The sequence below is a fragment of the Alligator sinensis genome, unplaced genomic scaffold (genome assembly GCF_000455745.1).
Source record: "Alligator sinensis unplaced genomic scaffold, ASM45574v1 scaffold1010_1, whole genome shotgun sequence".
NCBI lineage: Eukaryota > Metazoa > Chordata > Crocodylia > Alligatoridae > Alligator > Alligator sinensis.
The window spans coordinates 611,145-637,677 of NW_005842624.1; the positions used below are offsets into that span (position 1 = coordinate 611,145).

At 41.5% G+C, this 26,533-nt stretch overlaps 1 protein-coding gene across 1 annotated transcript in view; it reads left to right on the forward strand.

Annotated features, from left to right (window-relative positions):
- Positions 1–26,533, forward strand: part of MYCBP2 (MYC binding protein 2, E3 ubiquitin protein ligase) — a 282,082-nt gene that overhangs the window by 149,207 nt on the left and 106,342 nt on the right. Inside the window, exons 34-44 of the mRNA XM_025215130.1 lie at positions 127–318; positions 2,449–2,655; positions 3,118–3,249; positions 4,567–4,745; positions 8,258–8,400; positions 10,391–10,491; positions 14,648–14,866; positions 15,335–15,560; positions 16,054–16,172; positions 20,338–20,425; positions 23,327–23,379. Of these exons, the coding sequence (XP_025070915.1) occupies positions 127–318; positions 2,449–2,655; positions 3,118–3,249; positions 4,567–4,745; positions 8,258–8,400; positions 10,391–10,491; positions 14,648–14,866; positions 15,335–15,560; positions 16,054–16,172; positions 20,338–20,425; positions 23,327–23,379 (1,659 nt within the window). The remainder of the gene's footprint in view (positions 1–126; positions 319–2,448; positions 2,656–3,117; positions 3,250–4,566; positions 4,746–8,257; positions 8,401–10,390; positions 10,492–14,647; positions 14,867–15,334; positions 15,561–16,053; positions 16,173–20,337; positions 20,426–23,326; positions 23,380–26,533) is intronic.

Sequence of the window (26,533 nt, forward strand, 5' to 3'; positions counted from 1 at the left end):
TCCTCTAGCCAAACTGCTAATGTCGCCATTTTTGCAGGTAGACAAGTTCTGCCATTACAAGTTGACAATATATAAGGCAAGACTTTATATAAAGATAATGTGTTTCTCTTTTTTTTCATATTGCAGAGTGAAGAAAATATTTCAGGAATGACAAGCTTTCGGGAAGTGCTAGAGAAAATGCTGGTTATTGTTGTGTTTCCAGTTAGAAACAGTCTTAGACGAGAAAATGAACTCTTCTCTTCTCATTTAGTTTCTAATACCTGTGGATTACTTGCTAGTATTGTCAGTGAACTTACAGCTTCTGCACTGGGATCTGAGGTAATGTTTTTGTAAAACTGTTTAATAATGTTTTAAGTGAATGTATTATGAAATTTTTGGGTGTATGTATTGTTTTAGTTTCTAATTTTAGTTTCTAACCTTACACAATTTTTTTATGGGTTCCAACTGCTGTTCCCAAAAATATGTAAGAAATCTTTTTCAAACCACTAATACTTTTACAATTGTTTAATCAGTCTGTTACGGAAATGCAGTTACAGTTAGCTGCTTGTAATGGTTAAAGAAAATTTCAAGATTTCCCCCCACCTGCCAAATCTGAGAATCTTAAAGTGTTTGTCTCTCTGCATTTGTATCTTTATGCATCTTCCACTCTCTTAATTTAAAGTAGCCAGTGCACTTGAAACAGATTCATTAGCCAGCACTATCCACGGAGATGATGCTTGCACTGTGAGTGTCTTTAGGCTTATAAAGAAGTTAAAGGACAGACACCCCAGCTATTTGTACCTATTTTCTTCCCTCCACTTTTTCTATTCACTTCCCTCAGTCTGATGGCAAATGTTTTAGGATAGGGATTCTGAGCCTTAGATGCACTTGAACCCTCAGGGATACTCGTATAAAAACATTTTATCGCAAATAATTTCATTTCATTTACTTCAAATAAAGAAATATTTCAAGTTGAATTTACCATTAAATATGTTCCTTCATAAGGATTTTGAAACATTTCATATTTCACTTTGTTATAAATATTCAGGTATTTAGACAAATTATCTGAAAATACATTGATTTACAATACCGTCTATTTGCCTGAATCCATGACGACTGAATTTAAGATGAACCTCCAATTATTAAATCCTAAATTTTGAAAATTTATTATAACTTTTCATGTCTAGAATCTAATTTTTGATGGTCATTTTAACTCCCACCTCAACCCCAGGGCCTTCACAACGCACTCCTGCCCCTATGGTGCCTCTGCCCCCTGTCACCCCCACCTGCTTAGCCCCTTGTGCCACTTGTATGCCCCCTGTTCCCTCCCCACTTCTCCCCCTCCCTGTCTTTTATCTTCCCCTTGCTGTTGGAGCACCTGCTTCTTCTGTCTCCATTCCAGCCACATAGTAGCTGTTGTGGCATCAGTAGCTTTGGCCTAGACTCAGATCCAGGGCCAGACCTGTTGCCACCTCTCTGTGGATGGGCTGGGGCTGGAGGCAACATGTGCACTATACCTGGGTAGATGCAGAATTTGGAAAAGTGGAGTGCAGATGCTAAGGTTTTGTCACACATACAATGCATGTTTCTCTGGTGATAAACTTGTAGCTTTACTAATATACTAGGGGCCTAGGGCTGTGTTATTCAGTTCAAGGTTGAAGCAAAAACATGCATAACTTCATTGCAACAAGTTAAAAACAATCTGTGAAATAGGAGCTTCATTACCAGGAGCCAGCTAGCAGGCAACAGAACTGCAGAACAAAGGATAGCATGATTGGTGGACCCTCATGATCATTAAAAAGGAGGGTTAACACCTGTGAAATGGAGAGTTTAGAAGAGATTAGGTAGATTAATAATGATCCATGAAATCAATTGACTCCCTCAGCACTGCCTAACTAGAAATGCTTCTGCCACTGCTAGATGGCTTTAAATTTTGGGTGGACCAGGAATAAAAGGGGGAAGCAAGTGCACCCCCTCTGTGTCCATCCCTGGCTCTCTGCTCTCTCCCCCAGGCTATATGTGAACACAGTAGAAGCTGGAGCTGCATGGGGAGGTTAAGCAGAGGCGGGGAGCAAAGGCAGGGGAGGGAAGTAGGGGGAGCAGCAGTTGGAGCTGCAGCTCCAATTCTGATCCTGGGCTTGGGGTCACAGCCACTCCCCCAATCTTGTGCTCAAATCTAGAGTGGGGGAGACGGGGACGGGGACGGGCTTTTCCCCCATGCTGATTGGGAAGAAAAATGTCTTATATTAAAGTAAATATGGTAATTGAATCTTATTCTTATAGTAAGAAGACACCTGTTAGTGACATCTTCAGTGTTCTGTAACAGCTGATTCTTAAATTTACTATGCTCAAAATATTCACTCAAGATGATTTGTTTTTATCATAAAATTAAATACATTCTAACTGATGCTTATATATGCTTACTTGCTTATTTAACTGATGCTTATATGTTTATTTAATTCTTCACAGGTTGATGGACTTAACTCTCTCCATTCTGTCAAATCTAGTCCAAATCGATTCACTAAAACAAGTCAGGGAAGAAGTTGGAATACTGGTAATGGATCCCCTGATGCAATCTGTTTCTCTGTGGACAAACCTGGTGCAGTAGTGGTTGGATTTTCTGTTTATGGAGGAGGTGGAATTCATGAGTATGAATTGGAGGTGTTAGTTGATGATGTAAGTATTGCTCTTGAAAAACAAGGAAACAGAAATAATCTTAAACTTCTAAAGCTTTATAATCATTTGTGTACAATCCAGGCTATCAGTACAACAATAGTGCATCAGAACTTCATTTTGCAAGCACTTTCTCTTAAAATGTTTCATGAAGTTAATGTATTCAGTAATAGGTTTAGTCATGGAATGAGAGAACGTGAGAAGCAAGGAACAACTCTCTGACATTGGAAAATAGCTGATCTATAAACTGAGAAGACTAAAGAGGTGAAAGCTCCTTCTCAGTCAGGAGAAGGAAGTTTGGCAATTTTACTTGTTTTACAGATGGATGTCTTGTTACTTTTCATGCTAGTATCATAGCATTATCTGTAGTATGCACAAAAATGCAACTTATTAAAATAAGTGGACAAGTTTCAGAAGAGTTTACATTCTAGAGATATTAAAATGGTTTACATTTCTTCAAATCAGAGTGATCACACTGGCGATTCAACTCATTCTCATAGATGGACATCATTAGAGTTAGTTAAAGGAACTTATACCACAGATGATTCCCCCAGTGACATAGCTGAAATCAGACTTGACAAAGTTGTGCCTCTGAAGGTAAGAAAAGCTATGCATTTTCCCTGTTAAATGCCATGAAATTTTTAAGTAAGAAATGAACATGTAAGAATTACATGGATACGTGTTGAAAATCTTGTTTGTAGTTTTGTTTACTGTATGCATTTGAAAAATGCTTAATATTTGTATTTTGTTGAGAAGTAAAAATAATAAAATACATCTAGAACATTTTTCATTTTATTAGTTAGGCAGTAAATGTCAAATGCAGTTTCTTGTAGGGCAAAGAAATGAAACATCGCTTTTCCATTTAAGAGTATCCAGTGTAATGTAATCTGTATATGAATTAAAATGTTCTTGAATAAACATTTTTTCACAGTCTCTCATTTGTACTTGATCCCATACCTTTTCTATTTAATTTCATTTTAGCATTCAGCTTTAAGTTGAAAGTTAAATGTACCATATTTACCTGAATCCAAGACAGCCCTGAATTTAAGACAACCTCCTATAATTAGATTCTATGCGTGGTTAGTTTATAAATTTGTTAGTTTTCCATGTATAGAATCTAATAATTGGAGGGGCATCTTAAATTCGTTGCCTCCTCTCTCTGCACCCCCCCCTTGCAGGAGCAGGAAGTAAGGGGGGGGGGAGCAGATGGTATGGGGAGGTCAAGCAGCTTGTCCTTTCCCACTTACCATCCCCACACATGCATGCACCTTTTGCTCCCTTGCTGCCTGCGGTCTTCCCCTCCCCCACTTCACAGCCTCTGCTTTCCCCTCCCCCACTTCATAGCCTTTGCTTTCCACCTGCCTCCTCTCCTCTGCCCCCTTGCTTGTTGCTCCAGCACCATCAGGCTCACTCCTGCTGCAGCTTGGGGTCCAGAGCACAGCCCTAGTCAGGCCCTGTAGCAGCCATGCTAGCTCCTGTCCTGCTGGGGCAGGGCTGGGGGCTGAGTCCTGTACCCCAGGCTAGAGCAGGGACAAAGCCTATCAGAGCAAGGGGAAGAGGCAGGGAAGGAAAGGGACAGGCAAGAAACAGAGGCTGCAGGGGGAGATAGGATGTAGAGGTGGTACACAGGGCAGGCAGCCTGCCCCTCCACGCACACACACGCGCATGCACACACGCACACACACACACACCCCATACTCAATTCCAAGATGAGGGGCTTTTTTCCCTATGTTAAATGGGGGGCACCTTGTCTTAAGAATTCAGTAAATGTGGTACTTCAGGCTTGTACTCTTCTGTATTCTAAACACGTCTCTATTTAATATACTTGAATTATATTTTCAATTTGAATCCTGCAGACTTTCATGAAGTATGTTTTCTATATCTCTCTTAAAGTTTGTTTCTCTTGTTTCTAAGGAAAATGTGAAATATGCAGTCCGCCTTAGAAACTATGGGAGCCGTACTGCTAATGGAGATGGAGGAATGACCACGGTCCAGTGTCCAGATGGTGTGACATTTACATTCAGCACATGTAGTTTGAGCAGCAATGGCACAAACCAAACACGTGGACAGATTCCACAGATTCTTTATTACAGGTTTGCATACTTCCATAAACTATTTTAAAAAAATTAATAATAATAATAATACCACATCTATATGTGAGAAGTACCAGAAAGCAGTGTAGATTGTGTGTAGAGCTTCTGTCAGAACTATATCTTGCTTTCTTCTGACTCTATGTTTTTGTTTTTTGTTTTTATTGAAGATGACTAACTTTCCTGGTAACAGGCTCTCCCTCTTCAGGGCATTTGATTTGTCCCTCTGCCTCTTTCACCCTCATCTCAGATTTGCTGTCCATGATATGACAACCATAGTGAAAAATCGGTTCTCATATCTTGTCCATTGACTTACAACTTACTGATTTTTCTAAAGTTTGGCTTTAAAAGCCTGTATTCCTTCTTACTTGTAGCTCAGCTTTGTATAGGATATAATATTTTTTTGAGAGCGGGGAATCATTTCTAGTTGGGAGCCTAGGTACTGAGAACTTCCTCTATTTCTGGAAGAATTGCATTGTATAACATAATGAAATTGTCATCTACAGTAAGGGTGCTCCACCTCTAGCCGCAGTGCCGTGTCCTCTGGTGGCACCACTCCTCTGCTTTCAAATGATTGGACCCATAGGGAGCCCCAGGTTCTGCACACTAGATCCAGTTCTCCATCCCAGCGAGGAGTAGGAGAAGGTGGCACTGGGCCCCAGGGACCCAATCCCAGCATGCAAGAGATGGTGCCAGGCCTCTGGGACCCAATCTTGGGCTCATAGGAACGAATCCTGGAATGCATGGGGCAGGAGAGGGTGATGCTGGGTCTGCAGGACCCAATCGTGGAATGCAGGAAGTGGGAGAGGGTGGTGGTGAGCCCCTAATTCCCAGCCCAACCTTCAGGCTGGCCTTGTACCACTTGTATGGCCCATGGGGCACCACTGGTTTATAGTCTCTCAATCTCACTTACTCTAAAACAAAATAGGTGTATACAGGAGAGGTTGGCATTACAGAAAGAGAAAGAAAGATCTTATAGTTAAGTAAATTGAATGTCACCCAAGAGATGGTTCTGCCACATCTTTTCCATGTGATACTGTAAAAGTTCATTAAAATAACATTTTGCAGGTACCCAGTAACTGTTTCTCATGTTCTGGATATCCAGCTGGACACTTAAGGTTTAAAACATGACAGCACCTGAGTATAGGAGCTTCTCTCCCTGCCTCTACAATAAAGACATGCTGTGCACCAGAATCTGCAGTCACTGTAGCTGTACCTTGCACATGTAAATTGAACAATTATCAATTAATCAAAAATAGGGTGCTCTTGAAGGCTAAGATGGCATTAAGACATCAAGACCAGATCTTGTTTTTCTGGGGTTTTGAAGGTGCTTATATATGAAGAAGTTGCAGTGCTAATTTATTATAATGTCTTTTTAAAAGTATCTACTACATTGGAAGGATTGTAAGAAGTAACTGCACCTATGTTCTTAAATGTTGCTAATGGAGCTTAAGAAGTAAAAAGAATTAAAGAACTAAAAGAATCAAGAACCCAAAGACAATTTAAAAAAAATATTTCAGTACCAAATTGTTTACAGTTTAAAATAATAGATAACTAAGTAAGATAACAGGCATAAGCCAGCAATTTTTTTTCAGAAAAATGCTGTGCCCCATATCTAATAAGAATTTTAACCTTCTCAGCAGACTACTGGATTGAGAAGAAATAGTTGATAATCATTTGGATTTTAAAGAAAGCCTACTCACTGAAAAGCTATTCAAGAAACTAAATCAAGCATGGGATCAAGAGAAAGCAGCTAAGGGATACACGACATGAGATAGTTAACATGGCAGAAGTAGTATATTTGCAGAAGGTGGTGAACATGACAAGATTTATAAACCTCAAAGATAGTTAAAACTGAAGAACTGGACAAAATTAAGCAGGTGGGCAGCACAATGTCAGTTGAAATGTGGCATAAGTTGACAATAGAAGAAACACATTGATGGATTTAAAATTAATCATACCACCTAGGAAAAAAAACTGAGCTATCATTGTAGATAGCCCATTGAAAACAAATGTCTGTATCAGATGAGATGCTCAGATGTCAAGATCATTACCTCCATCACAAAGGATAAAAGAGAAAATGAGGGTTAGGGCTCAAAAATCTTTTTAGAACTACTGTATATACCCAAATTCAAGACAACTTTCAATTTAAGATGATTCCCAATAATTAGATTATTTTAATGGGAAATCCTAAAAGTTTGTCATAATTTTCCATGTATTGAATCTAATTTATTGTAGGTTCATCTTAAATTCATTCTGTACCCTCCTGCAGCTGGGCAAGCAGTGGTAGGGTGTCAGGTGATGGAGGAGTCAAGTGGCCTCTGACCCTATCCCTCCCATCACTTCATTCCTTGCTCCCTGCCTCCTCCTTCCCTGAACTGCCTGCATGCTCTGGCACCAGCCACTTGCCAGCCCCTTGTGCATGTGTCCACTGCTGCCTGGCCCCCACTGCCACTTACTCCCTTGTTCCAGCACTGACTCTGGCTCTGCTCCAACCTTGGGCACAGAGCACCAGCCCCTGCCTGGACATGCAGCTGGGGTTGTGGTGGTAGCAGTACCAGCCACAGCCCCAGAGCCAGGACTGGAGCTGCCACCACCACTGTTGCAGATCTAGGGGAAGGACAGGGGGAACTGCAGCCCCAGGCCCAGGTTGGGGTCAGAGCTGGAGCTGCATTAGCCTCCCTCCTCCGCCCCCCCCCCCACTTGAATTTAAGATGAGAAGCTTCACCCCCCCCATGTTAAATGGGGGAAGACCTAGTCTTGGATTTGAGTAAATACCATAGTATTCCCACACTGTGAGACTTTTTGTTGGATATAGCCACATACTGACAGTTCTTGTGGCTACTTTTGTTTTCACCTGGTTATCTGGCTGCTTGAGGAATGATTCTTTGCTTACTGCTCCCTGCCCAATCTGTCACTGTTTCCCTGTTCCCTGTTCAGTCTGCCACATGCAGAGTTTGCCCAAGCCACAGGTTGGCTGCTTCTGATAGAAGCCCTGGACAGAAGTAATATTTGTAGCACTGTAAATGCTCTTGCAGTGCCGCAGAAGTTGAGCAGACAGGCATACACACCCCCTCTAGCATTAGAAAAATCTGGTAGGATGAAAGAACAATTTTTCTGTAGCACTTTTTTTTTTCTTTCTCAGAGGTAAGTAATTTCAAAAATACCAAGTGCAGTTGGTTTGTACATTGCTGTTGACAGTCCTATGATGAACTGAATGGGTGGTTTTTCTACAGTAATATAATACTTATATTTCTATAATATATAGGTTTGAAAAAAAATTCTAACCAGAGGAATATACTACTTCAGCGTCAGTACATCTTTCATTTCAAATCAAAATTTCCCAAAAGTGTTTTCCCAGAAATTTTACCTGTGTTCTGTCATTATGCGGGTTGACTTTAGTTCTTATTTCTTGGTTTCTAAGTCACTCTATTGCACAAAAATCAAATATATGGACTCATCTTTTAAAACTATTTTTATATTATGAAGTCATGCCAATTTACTCTTCTATTCAGGAGTGAGTATGATGGAGATCTACAGTCGCAGCTTTTAAGCAAAGCTAATGAAGAAGATAAAAACTGTAGCAGAGCTCTTTCTGTTGTGAGTGCTGTGGTACGCTCTGCCAAAGACTTGTTGCACAGAGCTCTCGCTGTAGATGGTAAGACTTCTAGTAATAAAAAGTTATTTTTATTCTGTGGCAACGTGAATTAGTGGTAGTGAAATCAGTGTTTATCCACTATATAAATACCTACATCCAGGAAGAGTGCACACCAACTGCAGAGGCTTCCTCAGCCTGGTGAAGAGCATTTAAACCTTAAAGCTTGCTAAGAAGAATTTTTCCAACTATTTGAGTTGGTCTAATAAAATATATCAGATTTACCCAAAGAATCTTGTCTGCCTATGTCCTTAGACCAACATGGCTACAACCTACACCCCTATACACCTGGAAGAGACCTCTGGGGTAACTGAATGCAGATTCTGCTCTTCCAGGTAACCTCATACGTAGGGGTCTACCGGGACTCGAGGTGACTGGCCAATTTAACGGACAGATCCTGGGGCCAGCTGCCATTTTTGCAGGCTGAGCATGGTGGGACTTCCTCATGCCCCTGGTGACCTCACCCCTCGGTGCTGATTTGATTGCAAGGGCTGTCATGTCCTCACCCCTTGGCACTGATTGGTTGCGAGGTCTGTCAGTCATACAGTTGATTGAAGTGGGGCAGGGCCACATGAGAATGAGACCTCTCAACTAATCAGTAGTGAGGGGCAGAGATGGCAGCCATCTTGCCGGCAGCCTTTCATGCTGACAATGCCCCCTTCCCCACAGGCAGACTGCATGGCTGGGTCACAGCAGCCATGAGTAGTGTTGGCTCCCTCTAGGGAGCCAACATATTATTTTTCAGTAAGGTTTTTTTTGCAGTAAGCCCACCGTTTTTCACAGTTTCCACCCAATTCTGCGTTTTCCACAAAAACCTTGAAATTACGATTTCGGTAGATCGCTACTGTTACAACCCTGTGTTAAATTTATCAAGCTCCGTTTCAGAACTACTAGATAAGCTTTCCCCCACTGTATTACTCTCATGGCATTGATTATCAAAAATGTTTTAGATAATGTGTTTGAATATTTTCATAATACATCCTCATGTTGCCAAATGAAAATTTGGCCTTAAAATGTTATTAGCATGGTGTTTCTTTATTAGTTCATAATGATTAATTGACTTTAAAATATTACATTCTGTAAGTTGGTTTTGAATGATATTATTTGTATTTAAACCATTTTCATTCCTTTACAAAACCAATTTGAAAGTAGCTATCACTTCTAATGCATGAAGCCTTTTATTACATAGTGAATACTTCTAATGGGGTTTTCACCTCAGACTGAATTTTGCAGTTCACTGACGGATGTTAAAAAGATGGCACGATGGGATCTGATGCCCAGTCCTAACAGCTGTGCCTCTTACCATGCCATGTGCATTGCAGGAGGTATGATTGTGGGATTGGACATCAGATAATGTCATATTGCCAGTGCAGGGGGAGCCTGGGATCATAATCCTGGGCTTCCCCTGCACTGCCAATCTTCACTCCTGTGGCTGGAAGCTCTGTCAGTTGATGGACAGTGATTGAAGCGCCCAACTGCGTTGTTACGTTACATGCTTCCGCATTTGGGAGCTCTATCAGCTGATTTAGGCTCCCGGTCAGCTCTCTCAGCTGAGACCCCCTGATCAGCTGACCAGTGATCCCAGCCTCTGAAACACACAAAAGTCCCCTGGAGGCTAGGAGCACTGGGCGCATGTGCAATTAAAGGCATGATAAGAACCAAAGACAAAATTACCCACACTTTGTGTAATAACTTTGTCGCTTAGTTCTGGTTTTATCATGCTATTAATTGAATGAACATGTGGCCAGGTCACTCCTTGAAATGTGAATAACTGGTTTATCACATCTTAAGTGTAACGTGCATCAGGAGCCTAAGCCAACTCTGGATCATGGTGTACTTTAGAATAAAAATAACATCTGCTAAAAATGCATCTCAAGTTTCACTTACAAACTGCTGGTGTACAGGAAACTTTGGGAAAACTTGATTTATTCAAAGCTTGTTACATATATTGAAGCGAATAGCTTCCAAATATTCTAATTACTTCTTTCTACAGCTGAAGACATTCCAGAATTGCTCAGTTCTTCCAGTCTGTTTTCAATGCTGCTTCCCCTTATAATAGCCTACATAGAACCAGTAGCTGCAGCTATTCCCAAGGTATGTTAAACATCAACTTGTTCCTAAGAGAAAGCTGCAGATGGGAAGGTATTCCTTTGTCCTTTGTATATACCTGTCTTGTAAAATCTTGATTTCGCTGACCACTTAACACATTAGGGCCTTGTAACACAACAGCCTTGTACATGTTAGGAATTTTCTCCCCCTGATCCGTTATGGTAACAAGAATGGTTCGTAGAAGCCTTAAAGTGGGAGTGAATGTGTTTTCCTTCTTTTCCATGTAAAAATAACTTTGAAACATAGAACTGGAAGGACAACCTGAAGACTTGAGTCCAGTCTTATATTTTCAGGCAGCCATGTAAAAAAATAAATACATAATGTTTGTCTATTAGAATATACATTCTGGCTTTTCCCACATTTTAGGCACTAAATGCCCCATATCAAATGTAGGATCTCTGGGTATTTATACGTGTGCTTGGGGTGGGGGGACTTTAATTACAGTGACTTCAAGAGATGCTCTAATTAAAGCACCTGGAGCCTTACGTGTATCAGTATCCCTGCACTGAAAAATGGTGGTGGTGGGCGCTTTACCTAAAGCATGTCGAATGAGCTTTATTTAAAGTGCCCTCACCGCCATTTTTCAACACAGGGTAACAGATACCTGTGACGCTGGACTCTGCTGGAGCATGGTAGGTACCACACTCTGGCAAACTCAATTAATCAAGTCTTCTCCAATGCACTGTAATTGCAGGATATGGGAGCAGCCTCAATGCACATGTATAGGTGCCCTTTAGTGTTAAAAAAAATAAAATCCTACGCTGCACATAGGAATGGATAGGAAAAGAAAAGGGAAAGAATGTTACCTTGCTTTCTGCCTGATTTCAGACTAAGCTGACACCTTAGAACAGTGGTTCTCAAACTAGTTAGACTCAAGGCACACCTCAGAAAATGCCAGCTTTTAGCTTTCACTCATATTTTTTTTTTTTTTTAATACAGAAAAATAATAGAGCAATTCTTCTTCTGCAGAGATTTCTGAAAAACTACAGCAAGTCAGAATGTATTTGACATTTCTAGATTCCTGTTTGAAATTTCTAGTTTATCTTTTGAATCATGTGTTGATGTTTTCACACCTAACTGCAAATGTTGTTCAGTAAATGACAGCACCCTTAAAAGGATATTGTGGCACCCTGGTCAGAATCACTGCCTTAGAAGCTAGTTGGTTTAAAGAGGCAAAACATTTTGTAAGCAATCAGATGCATCTGACGAAGTAGCGTATGCCTCTCTGAACAAGTTAGTCTTTAAGGCTGCTTACAGACATGAAAACAACCACCCCCGCCCCCACCCCCCCCGAAAAGGCACTTGACTTTAAACTCTGTGGGTCTCTGCACTGAGCACAGCGCCTGCCCAGAAGAGGCATCGCATTACTTGAAACTGGCTCACCCAACGTCTGTATAGATCAGGTGCTTCAGCAGGGCTTTTTGGTGCTTTTATCTAATAGCTGATTGAATCAGCTATTAGATAAAAGTGCCAAAAAGCCCTGCCAAAGCGCCCCACCTACACAGACCCTGCAGAGCCGGGTTGAACTAACATGCTGCCTCTTCCAGTAAAGCACTGTCTTTTTTCCACATCTGTCAGTGCCCTAAGATGCTCCTCTTCCCTACTTTCTGAAGTGGTGTGCAATTCAGTAAATTATATCCATATAGTCCTAGAAAATGGACCATAGAGGAAAGCCAAAAAGCTCAATATTTTTTTTTTCTTCTTGCTTGGGTGTGGACTTATATTTGTATTTTTTGTCTTGAAATAATTCCACGTCACTTATACATCCAAGTCTCTTACCTCTTGAATGCAGTTAACCTCTTTAAGTAACTGCCTTGGTTTCTCTAAGTTAAGCCTTTTGATTTCTCAGACCTTTGCTATGAACCTATTCTTGCCCTTCCTGGAGTTTAAAATGAAATGAATCAACTCGTGGCTACATCACCCTAGATTATTTGATTATTTTCCACAACCAGTTCTTCTATAAGGTCACTACTTACCAAAATTTAGATCTAAGGTAGTTTTGCCCCAAATTCAATAATGGTCCATGGCGGCTGGGGTATAAATTCAAGAGCCTCTGCCTTTGAATCCACAGCTGGCAGGTTTTCATTGTCTTCAAATGGTAAATACAGTATTTATATAGGAACTGAGCATTTATTCACTCTGTTTTTGTTAAATTCAGTATTGTTCATTGAAAAAATTATGCTTCCCTTTAGGCAAGTACTATTTCTGCCTTTTTTTCTGTTTCTCTCCTTTTTGTCTTTGCATGCTCCCTCTACTTTTGTGTCTGCATTTCCTTCTTTGCAACGGTTCCATTCCTTTCTCTCAAAGCCTTTATTTCAGTTCCTTTTCTGATTTCATCTGCCAAACTCATTAACAGTGGAAGAGTTGTTGTTGGAGTTAACAAGCAGAGCTGCGTACAAGTCAAAGTTTCAGCCTGTCCAGAGGCTCAGGGAGTGGACAAAAGTACACACAGGTACACCTGAAGTGGTTTCAGAAGGGGAGGCTGAGCTGCTGCTTAGGAGGTGCAGCAGCTGTTACTCTACAAAACCACAATCCAGGGTTAACACTGGACCAGGCAGTGAAGTTCACTTCCATCGCTATAGGCTTGTATACATGCAACAGACTGTAACAGCTGCTGTGCACACCTGAGGAGCAGGTCTTCCTTCCCTAGGAAGCCACTCCAAGTTTACAGACAGACATGACAGTTCAAGTTTAGTTCACAGTTAGAATGTACACTGCCTCTAATCATGAGGAATATAAATATTTCATGAAAATGTAAGTTTTGTATAATGAAAAGTATCTTGGGATCACATAAATTTATCATGTAGGTTTACTTCAATTTTTGAATTATTTTGACACACTTGCTTTACAAAATATACCATGTGAAGAAGTGACAATTAGAGCTTTAAAATGCTTCTTGACAAAGATGGATGTCGGTCCTTAAAGATGGAGACAGGAAATATGGCATATGTTGCACTAGAAGTTATTCTAGGTATTTGAAATGAAATAGGGCAGAGATGACAGGCAAATGGAGGTAATGAAGGATAAAGCTTGGACACATTGTAAAATTCATAAGCAGTTTTGTTTGATTATATGAGGGTACATGTATCATCTTGTGCCATCCTCATTTTAAATGTGGTCACACTGATAATCAAAGTGGAGCTTTTCCTTTGTAAATGAAAATGTTAAGTGGAAGCGTTGCATCTTCTCCATGCAACTTCCTTAATGTTCGAACTTTAGTCATTCTTTGAACTTTCTGAAATAGAATTATATTAAGCCTCAAATGTATACAAATAAAAGGTTTTTGTTCAATATCTTTTGTCCTTCAAGTGTGCATTTTTCAAATATGGAACAAGCATTCAAACCATAAACAAAATTTAATGAACAAAATGAATTACAAAACAAACCAAAGTTGTGGTCACTTGTTCCATAGAAGAACATGCTTTACATGACTAGTATTTCCTGGAGCAGATTATAAAACCTTTCAAGAGGTTTGTTGTTTTTTTTAATGGAAACATTGCTGGTTTACTACTATGGAGAACTACTACATTTAATAGCTAATATTTCTTGATTGTAATGGTTTTTCTTCTGGGATGTTCTTTAAGCAGGAGCTCTTAAAATTGAAACACAGCCCATTCCACAACATTTAAAATTCTACCCTTCCACTTTAGTTTTTACAATCAAACTTTTTTTATTAATGCTCAAACTATTTGAGAATAAACTGTTATTGCTTGTTTTTTTATTTGTGACTCTTTCTGGAATCTGTGAGTAGATAGAGGTAGTTAGCCATGATAATGAAGTCAGACAAAGGCAGGGTAGAGTTGCACCTTATAGAGTGGTTTGGAGATGAATGTACTTTTGTTAAGCCATAGCTCAATTCTGACAAAATAGTTTCAGAAGCTTATGCATGTCTGAATTAGTTAGCCTATAAGGTAAAATTTTACCTGGCCTTCTTTCTGGAATCTACATTTATTTGAAGTAAACGCTTTGATATTTGGTCATTCAGAAGTTTGTATATTCAGTGATGTATATGCAAAACTGTAAAACAAATCACATAACTAAGTGATGTTAAAATGGAGACCATTCAGAACAAGCACTGTAGGGAACTGTAAGCATTTTTATGCAATTTCAACTAATGCTTTCATATACTGTCATGATACAGGTTGCTGTTGAAGTCTTTGGTCTAGTACAACAGTTACTTCCCTCTGTAGCCGTTCTGAATCAGAAGTATGCCCCTCCTGCGTTCAATCCCAATCAGTCTACAGACAGCACCACAGGAAATCAGCCTGAACAAGGGCTGTCTGCTTGCACTACCTCTAATCACTATTCTGTCATAGAGAGTGAACACCCCTACAAACCAGCTTGTGTTACGCACTATAAGGTAAGCATCATTCCTAAGTCTATGTGCAACTTTTAATTCCTAGCATATGCTGAAAACAACTTATTGATTTGGAAGGACTTATTTGAGATGACTTTGCTGGACTTTTTGAAAGGCTCTTGGTTGGACTTTTTGAAGGGTTCTTGGCTGGAGTCTTCTCAGGAGTCTTGGCTGCAGGGTTTTCTGGAGTTTGGACTGCTTTCTTAAAGAAAGTGTCCAAGGAAGTTTGGACAGATGTTCTCCAGGGAGATGAGCGATGAAACGAACTTGTTTGCTGGCGTGGCATTGCATTGGATCAAGTGTTGTAAAGTTGAAACTGACGTCATAAAGTTGAAACGGTGTCGATTTAGAAACGTTGAAAGTGTGAAATGTTGTAATTCGAAACATTGTAAGTCAAGGACTGCCTGTACTTAAATTTTTCAGGTTTTTACATATCTTTGAGTGATTTTTCTGATTATTGTTTGTTTTCAGGTAACTTTTCCAGAATGTGTCAGGTGGATGACAGTAGAGTTTGACACACAATGTGGCACTGCTCAATCAGAAGATGTACTTCGCTTGTTAATTCCTGTTAGATTTGCTCAGAACTCAGGTTTTGGACCAAAGCAAACCTCTGTTCATGAAAATCTTAATTCTTGGATAGAACTAAAGAAATTTTCCGGTTCATCTGGATGGCCTACCATGGTTTTAGTGTTACCAGGTAAAACAGTTGAGAGTTTACGTTCAAAAAAATAAAATAAAATTTAGGACTTTGAAGTATAGTCCTTACATAATTTAGTAGTTAAACTATGATCATTTCCAGGAAGTAATTTTAACTTAATAGTAGAAATGACTTCTTTTTTCAGACAATATGAAGTTCTTAATGAGAGTGAAAATTTTACTTCCAAGTGATTTTCATTAAATAATGATTCTAAATTGTTTGGCTTACCAGTTGGAATATGTAACTACAAAACTGCCCAAATTTTGGAACGAGTGGCCAGTTATAGTCATTGACTGTACAGTCTGTGTGTGTGTGTGGGGGGGGGGGAATAAAATTATATGAATTGCAGATTTGCACATTACTCAAGATATTTTTCTCTATCAAGTTCATAATCTCTAATTGACATACTTATTTTCAGAATGTAGAAGGTGGCAAGAGGAACAGTTGAAATTAAGCTCATTTTGTTTAGTTTAATTCCAATGTTTCCCTTCAGGAAATGAAGCACTGTTTTCCCTGGAGACTGCATCAGACTATGTGAAAGATGAGAAGGCTTGTTTTTATGGCTTTAAGTGTTATGCAATCGGTTATGAATTTAGTCCAGGATCTGATGAGGTGAGAATAAGTTTAACTACTATAATTATGTAAATTAGCCTGCCTTTTCTAAAGACAAATTATTGTATACAATCCTTTTAACTTCTGCTTTTGCTTACATAACATTAGCAAAATATAATTTTAAATAGTCTTAATATACTTTTAAACTGCTGTTGTGTGAAGAGTCACTGTTTCAAGCTTTCATCTAATTGCATGAAGTTTTCTCAATCTCAATTTAATACTTCTTACATTCTCTATACATATTAGGTATTATCAGTTTCATTCTTTTTATTTATTATATCAAAAGTTTTCAATATTCTTATAAGTTTGTCTTAAGCTCCTCTCCCAGGATTCATTACATTGAGCCATCCAGAAGGTTGAGGAGTGTTCTAATTCATATATTTTTAGCATCGTACACTGTATGAACACAGCCTTCATATTTGTTCCCTATCACCAGAATCTTCAGAAGATAGTGTAAAACCATTTCAGTAAAAAGAAGTCAAGACAATGATTAATGAGAACAGATATATTTTTTTCCCCAAAAATGCAGGATTTCAGTTCGCTCAAGGTTGTTTTTTTTTTTCTATATATTAAGTTCAGCCTAATCTGACCTGTTTTATTTCCTGATGAATGAAAGTTGACATCCCTTAATATGTTTTTATTCTACACAGTGAGCACGTATACACGTGTCCCCCACAGAGCCTTTATTACTGCACCGTCATTTAGTACTTCCTTTTGGACAGTTATTTTTAGAAGCTACAAAGTCGTAGTGATGTGCTATAATGAGGTAGCTCATCACTATAGCAATGTAGTGTCAGCATTGTAGTTTGTGCCCGGCAACGTAGCGTCACATGTAAACGCGCAGAGTGTAACTGCATATTTTTAAACCTATAAGTATTCTCTTAAATCTTCTGAAGCTTATTATCTCACATTACCCATAAAAGTAAGTTTTGCAAGTTATTATTTCTTCTTTGCTTCCTTGAGTACATCTTTGCATTCTTACTTCTGGGTTGGCTGCCCTGGTGTTGAGCTGTGAAACGGCTTTAGAAAGCCTTTTGGTAGGCCTCCAGGAAAAAAATTACTTAAGTGTGACACCACTTTAAGGGGTGTACTCTTCCATCCACGTTGGTTTTCTTTTCTGAAAAGAGCAAACAGAATACCACTGTGGTCCCTGGATTACATTTTCCCTTTGTCTAACTTAAGACTGTATTGGAAATAGTCCTCTGAGAGTAGCATAGGATAATTTTATCTTCCCTTGTTTTTCTATTCTGGGAATCATTGGAACCTTAAAGGCATGACTCTCGATGAATGATCACACTTCAGGTTGTATAAAGGAATAATCTTTGGTGTAAACCTGGACAGCCTTTATACCAGAACATTTTCTCAAACTTTCAGAAGTTGAGAGTCCCTGATAAGTAATAACTCAGGAGATGGCCAGTACAGATGACAATTTTTTTGTTGGACAGCTAAGATATGGTTACCTCATTTGTCTATGGCACCATCTTAGTATGGTATTTCAAAATACCCTTGCAGTGTTAAAGAGTTGGTCATTTTTCACTGAATGCATGTAGGTTTGAAAAGAGAGTAACCAAGCTTAAGTATACCCACCCACCCACCAGCCTCACTGGTGTGTCCTCCTTTACTTAGTTGTCCTCCAGATGTTTACAAATAGATTTCTTTATAATATATAGTATTAAACTACTGTAAAATATATAATGTGTGTGTATATATATTAGTTTCTTGAGTGCTGTATATTATACTAATATACTCCACTATAGATTTTATTTATTTATATATATGTTCACAGCGGCTGCCACTGCTGCATACACCCCTTGGGGAGACATGTGTCCCCCGGATCTGTGCACTGGGCAAGGGTAGGGGGACTGGGCCTAGCCTGCACTCGGAGTGGACAGTGGTGGCACTGGGAGGTGGGGTCTATGGGATGGGCTATAGCCACCCCAAAATTCACAATATTCCCTCTTCCAGTGCTGCCCCCGCCCACCCTGAGCTCAGCAAGGGTCCAATCCCGTCTCCTCCCCCCCTCCCCCGGTAAAAAGGCTGGCACAGCCCTTAGTTTTCAATGCATCTAGAGCTTAACATTCTGCTCTTCCATTTGGGAAAACAGGGTTTTGATCTCTATTTAAATAGCAGTCCATGCCCACCTTCTTTCAGATGGTGAACTGCTTGCTAAACTCCCACCAATGGGAGTGCCTGGAAGCCACAGTTTATGGAACAAAAAATTCAGGATTCATATCTGAGTATTTGTAGTACCAGTCTATAATCCCCTCTGCTTCAGAGTTCAATGTAACATAAGGACTCTAGTTAGGGATAGGATAGTGTAGTTGGAGGGAAAGGTCTCTTTTATAGAGCAGAATCTTGATCCTCAAACAGTCTCTCATGTGCCCCTCAACTGACATGGCAGTTCCTCAACCTGAAACCAGAGTGCCATACTTCACAACTGTGAATACAGTGCAAAAGGGTAGCTCTAGACAGTTACTGGTAAGTAGCTTCTCTTTCTTACTGTACAGGAAATCCTAGCTGTTTGTGGGTTCAGCATTCGTGGTTTCAAATATTCGCAAATGCTGAGCCCGCATCTTAAATACACTTATAGGAGTGCCTTGGGAGCTCTGCGCTTGCTGCTGCTGGGCTCCTGCCACCACCACCGGGCTCCCGCCACTGCCAGCACAGCCGTGCCCTGCCCCACAGCCGCTGGGGGCACTGCGTTCATGACATCCATGAATGCAGTGCTGTATTTGCGGATTTTGCCATTCGCGGGGATCTCCAGAACAGATCTCCTGTGAATGGCAAGGGTCACCTGTAGTCTTCAGTGTGTTGCCTTCCAATTTTGACTGGGAAGTCTTTTGTTGCGTCATGAAAAGGGTAAATAAAAAATTGTCCTTATCTATACTATTATTTTTATTTTCTCTCTGGGTTCATTTCCCTTTGTTTTGTTGCCCCTGCCTTATCATAGGGCAGGATTCTAGATAACCTTGCTCACATTGAGTAGCACCTTGTTTAATAAGCAGTCGCACTGAACCTTGACGATACACATACAATCCAGTTCTGTGCAAGTTAGGAAATCCATATCTTCTCTGTATGTAATCATTACACAGATCCTGAGATGTAGTTGAACTATTAAAGAGTCTATACATGTGCTCTGGGCTGGAGGTGAGGAGAAGGGGGCGTGCTTTAATTAATGGATCTGAGAATCACTCTGATTAAAGTGCCCACAGCATCCTGTGTATTCAGTGTCCGGCACTTCAAAATGGCAGCGGAAATGCTTGAACTAAAGCTCATTCAATGAGCTTTAGTTTAAGCACCCCTGCCCCTGTTTTGAAGCGAGGGGACACTGAGTAGACATGACACAGAGGCTGCTGGAGCACATTAATTAGCACGTCAGAGCAGACTCTATTAATCTCTGAGTATTTGTCTTTATTAATTGAGTCTGCTCTGACGTGTGCTAATTAGCATGCATCACAGCAAATGTCTGGCATGTGTGTAGGTTACCTTAAATTCTGTTTGCTTAAAATCCAAGATACTTGCAAATTTGTCTTGATACTGCACTGTTCATCTTGCACAAGATAGATCTCCTTGTTAGAAACAACAGAATGACTATAGCCCTTTTAAGATGGCCTACAAAATACTCTGAGACCAGTGTATATGGAAGAAGGTCTGAGAGCTTCTTCTAAGAGTCAACAGTAGGAGAAATTTGGGAGGACAGATAGCTTTCCCCAGGACAGAATCAAGAAGTGGAAGACAGGGATCTCTTGAGTAATGTTTCATGTAAACTGAATGCATGGGATAGCTTAGAGGGACCATTGCTCTAAGGTATTTATGTATTATTAATTTTTTGAATCTTTTCAGAGTTTCTATTCTACAGACCTAAAGGCTATATAAAATATTAATCTTACAATTTTCCCTAAACCCAAAGCATAGCAACAAACAATAGTTAATAAATCCTATTAACTAGATAATTTGCTTTCAACCATTTTGTACTGTGACCCCCTTAAAACAACAGCATTGTAATTTCAGGATCCTTACCCTGGAAAGCAGGCTGAAAACCCTTGAAGTAGAGCACAATATTAGTGTCTATCAGTCACAAATATTGTGTGTCACACTGCTAATCCGGTTACTTGATTTTGTTTTCTGAAAATATTTTGCTTAAAAATCTTCTGTCTTTTTGAAGGGTATCATTCAGTTAGAGAAAGAGTTGGCCAATCTAGGAGGAGCGTGTGCAGCAGCTTTAATGAAAAAAGACCTGGCACTTCCCATCGGTAAGCCTCTGTTAATCAAGTTATACATTATGTACCTTGTTTTATGAATGCCTCATTCAGTACATTTCTAGTTGTACTCGAATAACCTCGAAGTGAAAATGTTTTTTAAACTAATCAGAGTAAATAATGCTGGGATTTCAGACGAGAGACTATTCTGGAGGTCCTGTAAAGGTAGACCAGGATTAGCCATGATCTAAGTAGACGGCTCATTTTTATGACTCTTCGAATTTTAATCATTGTCTCCTGGGCCCAAGTCAGTAACCAGATGGCATGTTTATATAAGAGCTCCAGTTGCAATACACAGTGCAGCACGGAGTTGCATGCCAAGGCATTTAGTATAGGTACCATGGGACCCAGCAGGAGCCACAATATTTTGCAGCCAGTGATACCAGAGCCAGTACTGTCATTCAAAGCAAGCTGTCACCGGCATCCCACAAAGTCCCTGCTAGCTTTTGTAGGAGGCACATCTTGGCTTTGGCCTTTCTGAATTTCTTTTCTAAATGACAAGGTATTTTAAATTGGATTTATAGGCATTAGGGCTGGAAGGGACCTCGGAAGAACATCGAGTCCAGCCACCTGCCCCAGGGGCAGGAAGTCAGTTGGGGTCACAGGATCCCAGCAAGATAAACATCCAGTTGACTCTTAAAGGAGTCCAGAGTAGGTGCTTGCACCACCTCTGGCAGCAGTCTGTTCCAGGCCTTGGGGGCTCGGATAGTAAAGAAGTTCTTCCTTATGTCCAGCCTGAAATGGTCTTGGAGGAGTTTGTGACGGTTTAACCTTGTCATCCCTTGGGGCTCTCTGGTGAACAGGCATTCCCCCAGATCCTGATGCACACCCCTTATATACTCATAGGCAGCCACCAGGTCCCCCCTGATCCTGTGCTTTTCCAGGCTGAAGAATCCCATAGCTCTCAGCCTCTCATCATAAGGCCTGTTTTCCTGCCCTCTGATCATGCACGTGGCTCTCCTCTGGACTCTGTCAAGCTTCTCCACATCCTTTTTAAATTGTGGAGCCCAGAACTGGATGTAGTATTCTAGCTGCGGCCTCACCAAGGCCAAGTACAGTGGGAGGATAACATCCTGGGATTTGCTAAAGAAGCATCTATGGATGCAGGCCAGAGTTTTGCTCGCTTTGCTGGCTGCAACATCACATTGGTGGCTCATTCATCTTGTGGTCAGTCATGACCCCAAGTCCCTTTCAGCTGTGGTGCTAGCAATCATAGCACTGCTGAGACTATAAGCATGCTGCAGGTTTTTCTTCCCAAGGTGGAGTACTTTGCATTTTCGTGTTGAAGGCCCTCAGGTTTTCGTCTGCCCATTTACCCCGAAGTTTGGTGTCATCAGCAAACTTGGCCAGTCTGCTTCTGATACCAATGTCCACATCATTAATGAAGATGTTGAGAAGAATAGGCCCAAGGACGGAGCCTTGGGGGACCCCACTGGTCATGGCGCGCCACAATGATTGACTTCCATCAACTACCACTCTCTGGGTCCGACCTCGGAGCCAATTCCCCAGCCAATGGACTGTGATGTAGCCGAGGCTGCAGTTGGCCAGTTTTTCTATGAGATTAGGCTTAATGTTTACTTTATGTCCACAAAATCTGGTGTCCAGTAGTTCTTTGAGAGCTTTGTTCTTCATGCAGAAAGAGGTCAGAGTTTTTTCAGGGATTTTGGCATAATTTCCAGGAGTGGATGTAATCTATGAAGACCTTGAGGTTGGCAGTGAACATAGTGCTCATTCTAATGATGATGGTTCCTTGACTGCTGGAAAAATGTCTGATTTATATGAGCTTTCTCAAATGAAAGCACATGAAGTTGCTCCATCATGTCCAGCATATTGTTTATGCTGGGTATGGCATGGCATGTAAACTTTGAAGAGCAATGGAGCTGGTAAAATCCTTCTGGTGGTCCAAGTCCATGCCAGCCTGCCTATCAAACTGTATACTTACAAGGGAGGAAATAAGTTGTAACATGGGGTGGCACTTGATGGCCCTGAAAAAAATTGAGCATCTGTCCACTAAGACTTTACAGGTGTCAGTGAAAGTGGTGCTGATTCAAAGGAGACCAAGTGAAAGAGAGTTCAGCTGTCACTGTTTCAATGTTTTGCTTTCCTGTAAAACTGCATCAGTTCATCTTATAAAAACTAGAACTTGACTGCAGCAACTTAGACCTGGCCTAAAGGTAGGGTGTTCCCAATGAGTATTGTGAGGTCAGCCAGAAGAACTCCCCCTCCTACCTTCACCCCCTGAGCTGCTTTACTGTGGCAAGGGTGACATATATAGGTTGTCAGCTTCCTCGTCTGGTTTGCTGTTTTAATGTGGTGCGCAAACACGTGCCTTACTCCAGCTTTTTTTAATCTTACCAGTCTGGTAATAACAGGAAAAGGTCTGCAAGCCATTGGCCCAGTCCTTACCCATTCAGTTGGAAGTTCTTAAAAAAAATTGGAGTAGGTTTCATTCTTGGCCCTGGCTTTTGTTGTTGTTTCTAACGATCAGGGATCCTGGTTTTCTCTGACTTAAAAAAAAAAAAAAAAAACAACTGGAAGGCAATTTGAACTTCATGTAAAAATCCTTAAAGGAGAGCGCTCAGTCATACTTATAGATTTCCCAAACATACTGTTCTGGAGAAACTAAACTTACATGAACATTTCTTGTGTAAAATGTCATTTATTTCCTTGTACCCTGAATTATACAACCCTGCATGTATAAAACATTGTCCAAAAACAAAATTTTAACTTTATTAGAAATGATTCTTAACCTTGGAACGTTTTCACACTGTTAAGCTGGGTATATGGTTACAATTTTAAGTTCTATCCTGATGTGCAGTGGCAAATGCATTATTAAGTAGAACTAGAATTTAATTTCAGGTGCAATATTAACCTCTATACATTTCTATTTGACAGCAGGTAATGAATTTGAAGAAGATCTTGAGATTCTGGAAGAGGCTGCATTGCAGGTATAATAATGCTTTTAATATTAGAAGGTGCTTCTTTATTCATTTTCACTGGAATCTTCACTTCTTTATCACTGTTAAAGAATTACAGAGTTTACCCTCTGTAGCACTTCAGCCTTGGCCCTAAAGCTTTATTTACCGTTTACTTCTTAGTTAGTTTATTTTTATTCCTGATTCAGTGTCATCTCTGTATTAAGTGGAGGTACTCTGCAATGAAATTAGAGGTGCACCAATTTATCAGTTTTATATTGGATCAGCACCAATAAAAGGAAGATTAACATTATTAGCTATCACCTTTTTTGAGCCAGTGTAGCTGGTGTCACCAATAGGTGCTGTATACATGTGCACAATTATAAAAGTGCTCTTTTAGAACTAGACTTGGAGAGCAGTGTCCTGCAGATAAATCTGTGGGGGGGAAAGGGACATGGGGGAGGGAAGGCCCATAGAGGGGGCAGATCATGGCCCGCACAGTGAGGGAGGGAGTGGTGCAGGGGCAGGGCAGGCTCTCCGCAGCCAGGCTGGTGAATGTGCCCCTGGGGCTAGGAGTGGGACAGAGCCGCAGGTGGCTTGTCCAGAGGGTGCGGGGAGTGGGGGTGGCTCTCCTCCACTGCACGCACCCCTGGGGCAGGCATGGGGGGCATGTGCCCCCCCCTAAACTTGTGCTTGGGAATTGGGCAGGCTGCCCACTGAGGGCTTGGGGCCAGGGGCTACACCAGCCTCTATCTAGTGGGGGAGCTGGGCTCCAAGCAGGCGGGCCTGGGGTGGGCAATGGCGGCAGCACTTGGAGGGGTGGCTATGGGGAATTTTGGGGTGGCTATAGCCCCCCAACCTCCCCCAAGTGCCACCCCTGCTTGGGGCGCTCTGCTGCCTTTCTCTTGGGAGCCCTGCACTGGTCACACATCCTGTAGTTGACCCAAAAGCAGAGTGCCCCAAGCAGGGGTGGGGCTTAGGGGGCTATAGCCACCCCAAAATTCCCTGTAACCTCCCTGTAGGTTCCCCTCCTGGTGCTGCTACCTGCCTGCTCAAAGCCCTGCCTCTTCTCCTCCCCCCTGCCCCCTGGCACGGGAATAGACAGCTTCTGGCTCCAAGTCTGCAGTGGGTACCCCCACCCTTGCCCCATGCACGAATCCACAGGGTTACATGCCCCCTCCCCCCCCCCCCCCTCCCCCCGGGGCGGCCCGCGAGGCGGGGGGGGCGCCCCCCCCCGACTCTCCTGGGGGTCCACGCAGTGGCAGGTAGCCACCCACTGCTCCGTCCTAGTCCCAGCCCTGGAGTCGCATTCACCGCCGTGGGTGGGCAGCACCTGCCCCAGCCCTAGTCGCTGCCCCACTCCCTTCCTCAATCAGTCCCCTCCACACCTTTTCCCTTCCCTGCATAGCTTCACCCCCTTCCACAGACTTACCAGAAGAACTGGCTACATTCCTGTAAATCGGCTATTGGATAGGTATCGGCCAAGAAAATCTTTATTGGTGCTTCCCTAAATGAAATGCTCTTTTAGAACTAGATGGCAATGGGGAATTTACTCGAAGTGGACTATGTAAAGTCACTGGCATGAAATCAGCATGAGTCAGTAATGAACCTGATTTCCCAACTGATTACTCCTTTGCTGAATCTTGGTTGAGAGTGTATTACTTAAAGCTGTATTTCTAGGTTTTTGAAAGAACTGGAGTCTTACTCATAAAAAGAAATAATCTTTCTTATGAAATGATTTGAATTCATATAATATTACATGGAAGGTAAAAGGGCATGCACATTAATTAAAAGATGAAGAAAGTGGGGCATTCCAAGACTTGGCTATTATGGTGTTTAGAAGAAAATTGGAATGATTTCATGGAAGTGTTTGTAGCTTGTTCAATATTAATATTTATGTTAAACCCTCAGAATACATTTTCTCAGAACAGATATTCATAGATTGTAAGGCTGGAAGGGACCTCGGAAGATCATCGGGTCCAGCCTGCACCAAGCAGGAAAGATAACTGGGGGTCAGGTGACCCCAGCAAGGTGATGGTCTAGTCTTCTCTAGAGGATTTCCACAGTAGATAATTGTACCATCTCTGGAGGGAGCTTATTCCACAGTCTGGACACCCTGACTGTAAAGAAGTTTTTCCTAATGTTGAGCCTGAATCCATCTTCCAGGAGTTTGTGGCCATTACTCCTAGTTTTCCTCTCGGGTGCTCTGGTGAACAGTTGCTCACCGAGCCCTTGATATACTTCTCTAGTGTAGCGGTAAGCTATGTTCAAACATGGCAAATTAGGTGAGCCAGTATATTTTGAGAATGAAACTGGGTTTGTTTGTAATTTTTATTAGAAACTGTTTTTCTGATGTTACGAAAATGAGCTCTATCCATATCAGGATGGGCACAAAAAGAAAAACATATCTGCTTAAATATTTTCTTGTGCATATTAATGTTAACATTGATCAGATCAGGGATGTGGTAGCAGAGTGGTTAAGATGCCTTACTGTAGGTCTCAAGGCATGAGTTCTAGCCTTATCTAGACTTGTGCCAAAGGCTGTGACTTCAGCTGTAAATGGGTACCTGCTTATTCAGGCTGGGAAGTCAAAGATTACCAGGTGTGATGCTAGCCAGATCACTCCTGTGTGTGCTGTTGGTGACAAAAACTGTTGTACCTTTCACGCTAACTCACTGGATGGATCTCCAGATTGATAACATGCCATGTACTACATTTGTAACTATTACAGATTATTTCTTAGTGTGCGGGCCGGGAGCGACCCGAGCCCTTTTTCGTGCTGCACGCGGGCTGTGGCCAGCAGCCCAGGCACGCCGGGTCAGAGAGGGAAGGCCGTCGAGCTGGAATTAGGCACAAACGCGTATCGGTAGTTTTAAAGATTGTTTACCCACACCGAGATGGCAGTGGTGTAGGCTGGAAAACTTGATCGAGTTGCAGTTACAGACAGACAACACAGACGGTCTCGTGGAGGTTGCTAGGCTCCACGGTGCAGAGCTCCGGATGCTCTGGGTGAACGAGCCACCAAATGGAAATCGTAAATACGTCTTATAAAAGTCACGCTCGAAGACCGGAAGAGGTGGGCGGTGGATCAGGCCGCCAAGCTCCTCTGGATCTCTCACAGGGTTTCTATTACCCTGCTGTGTACCCAGAGTCCCCACGAGATGGATGTGGAGTCCTCTTCGGCTTG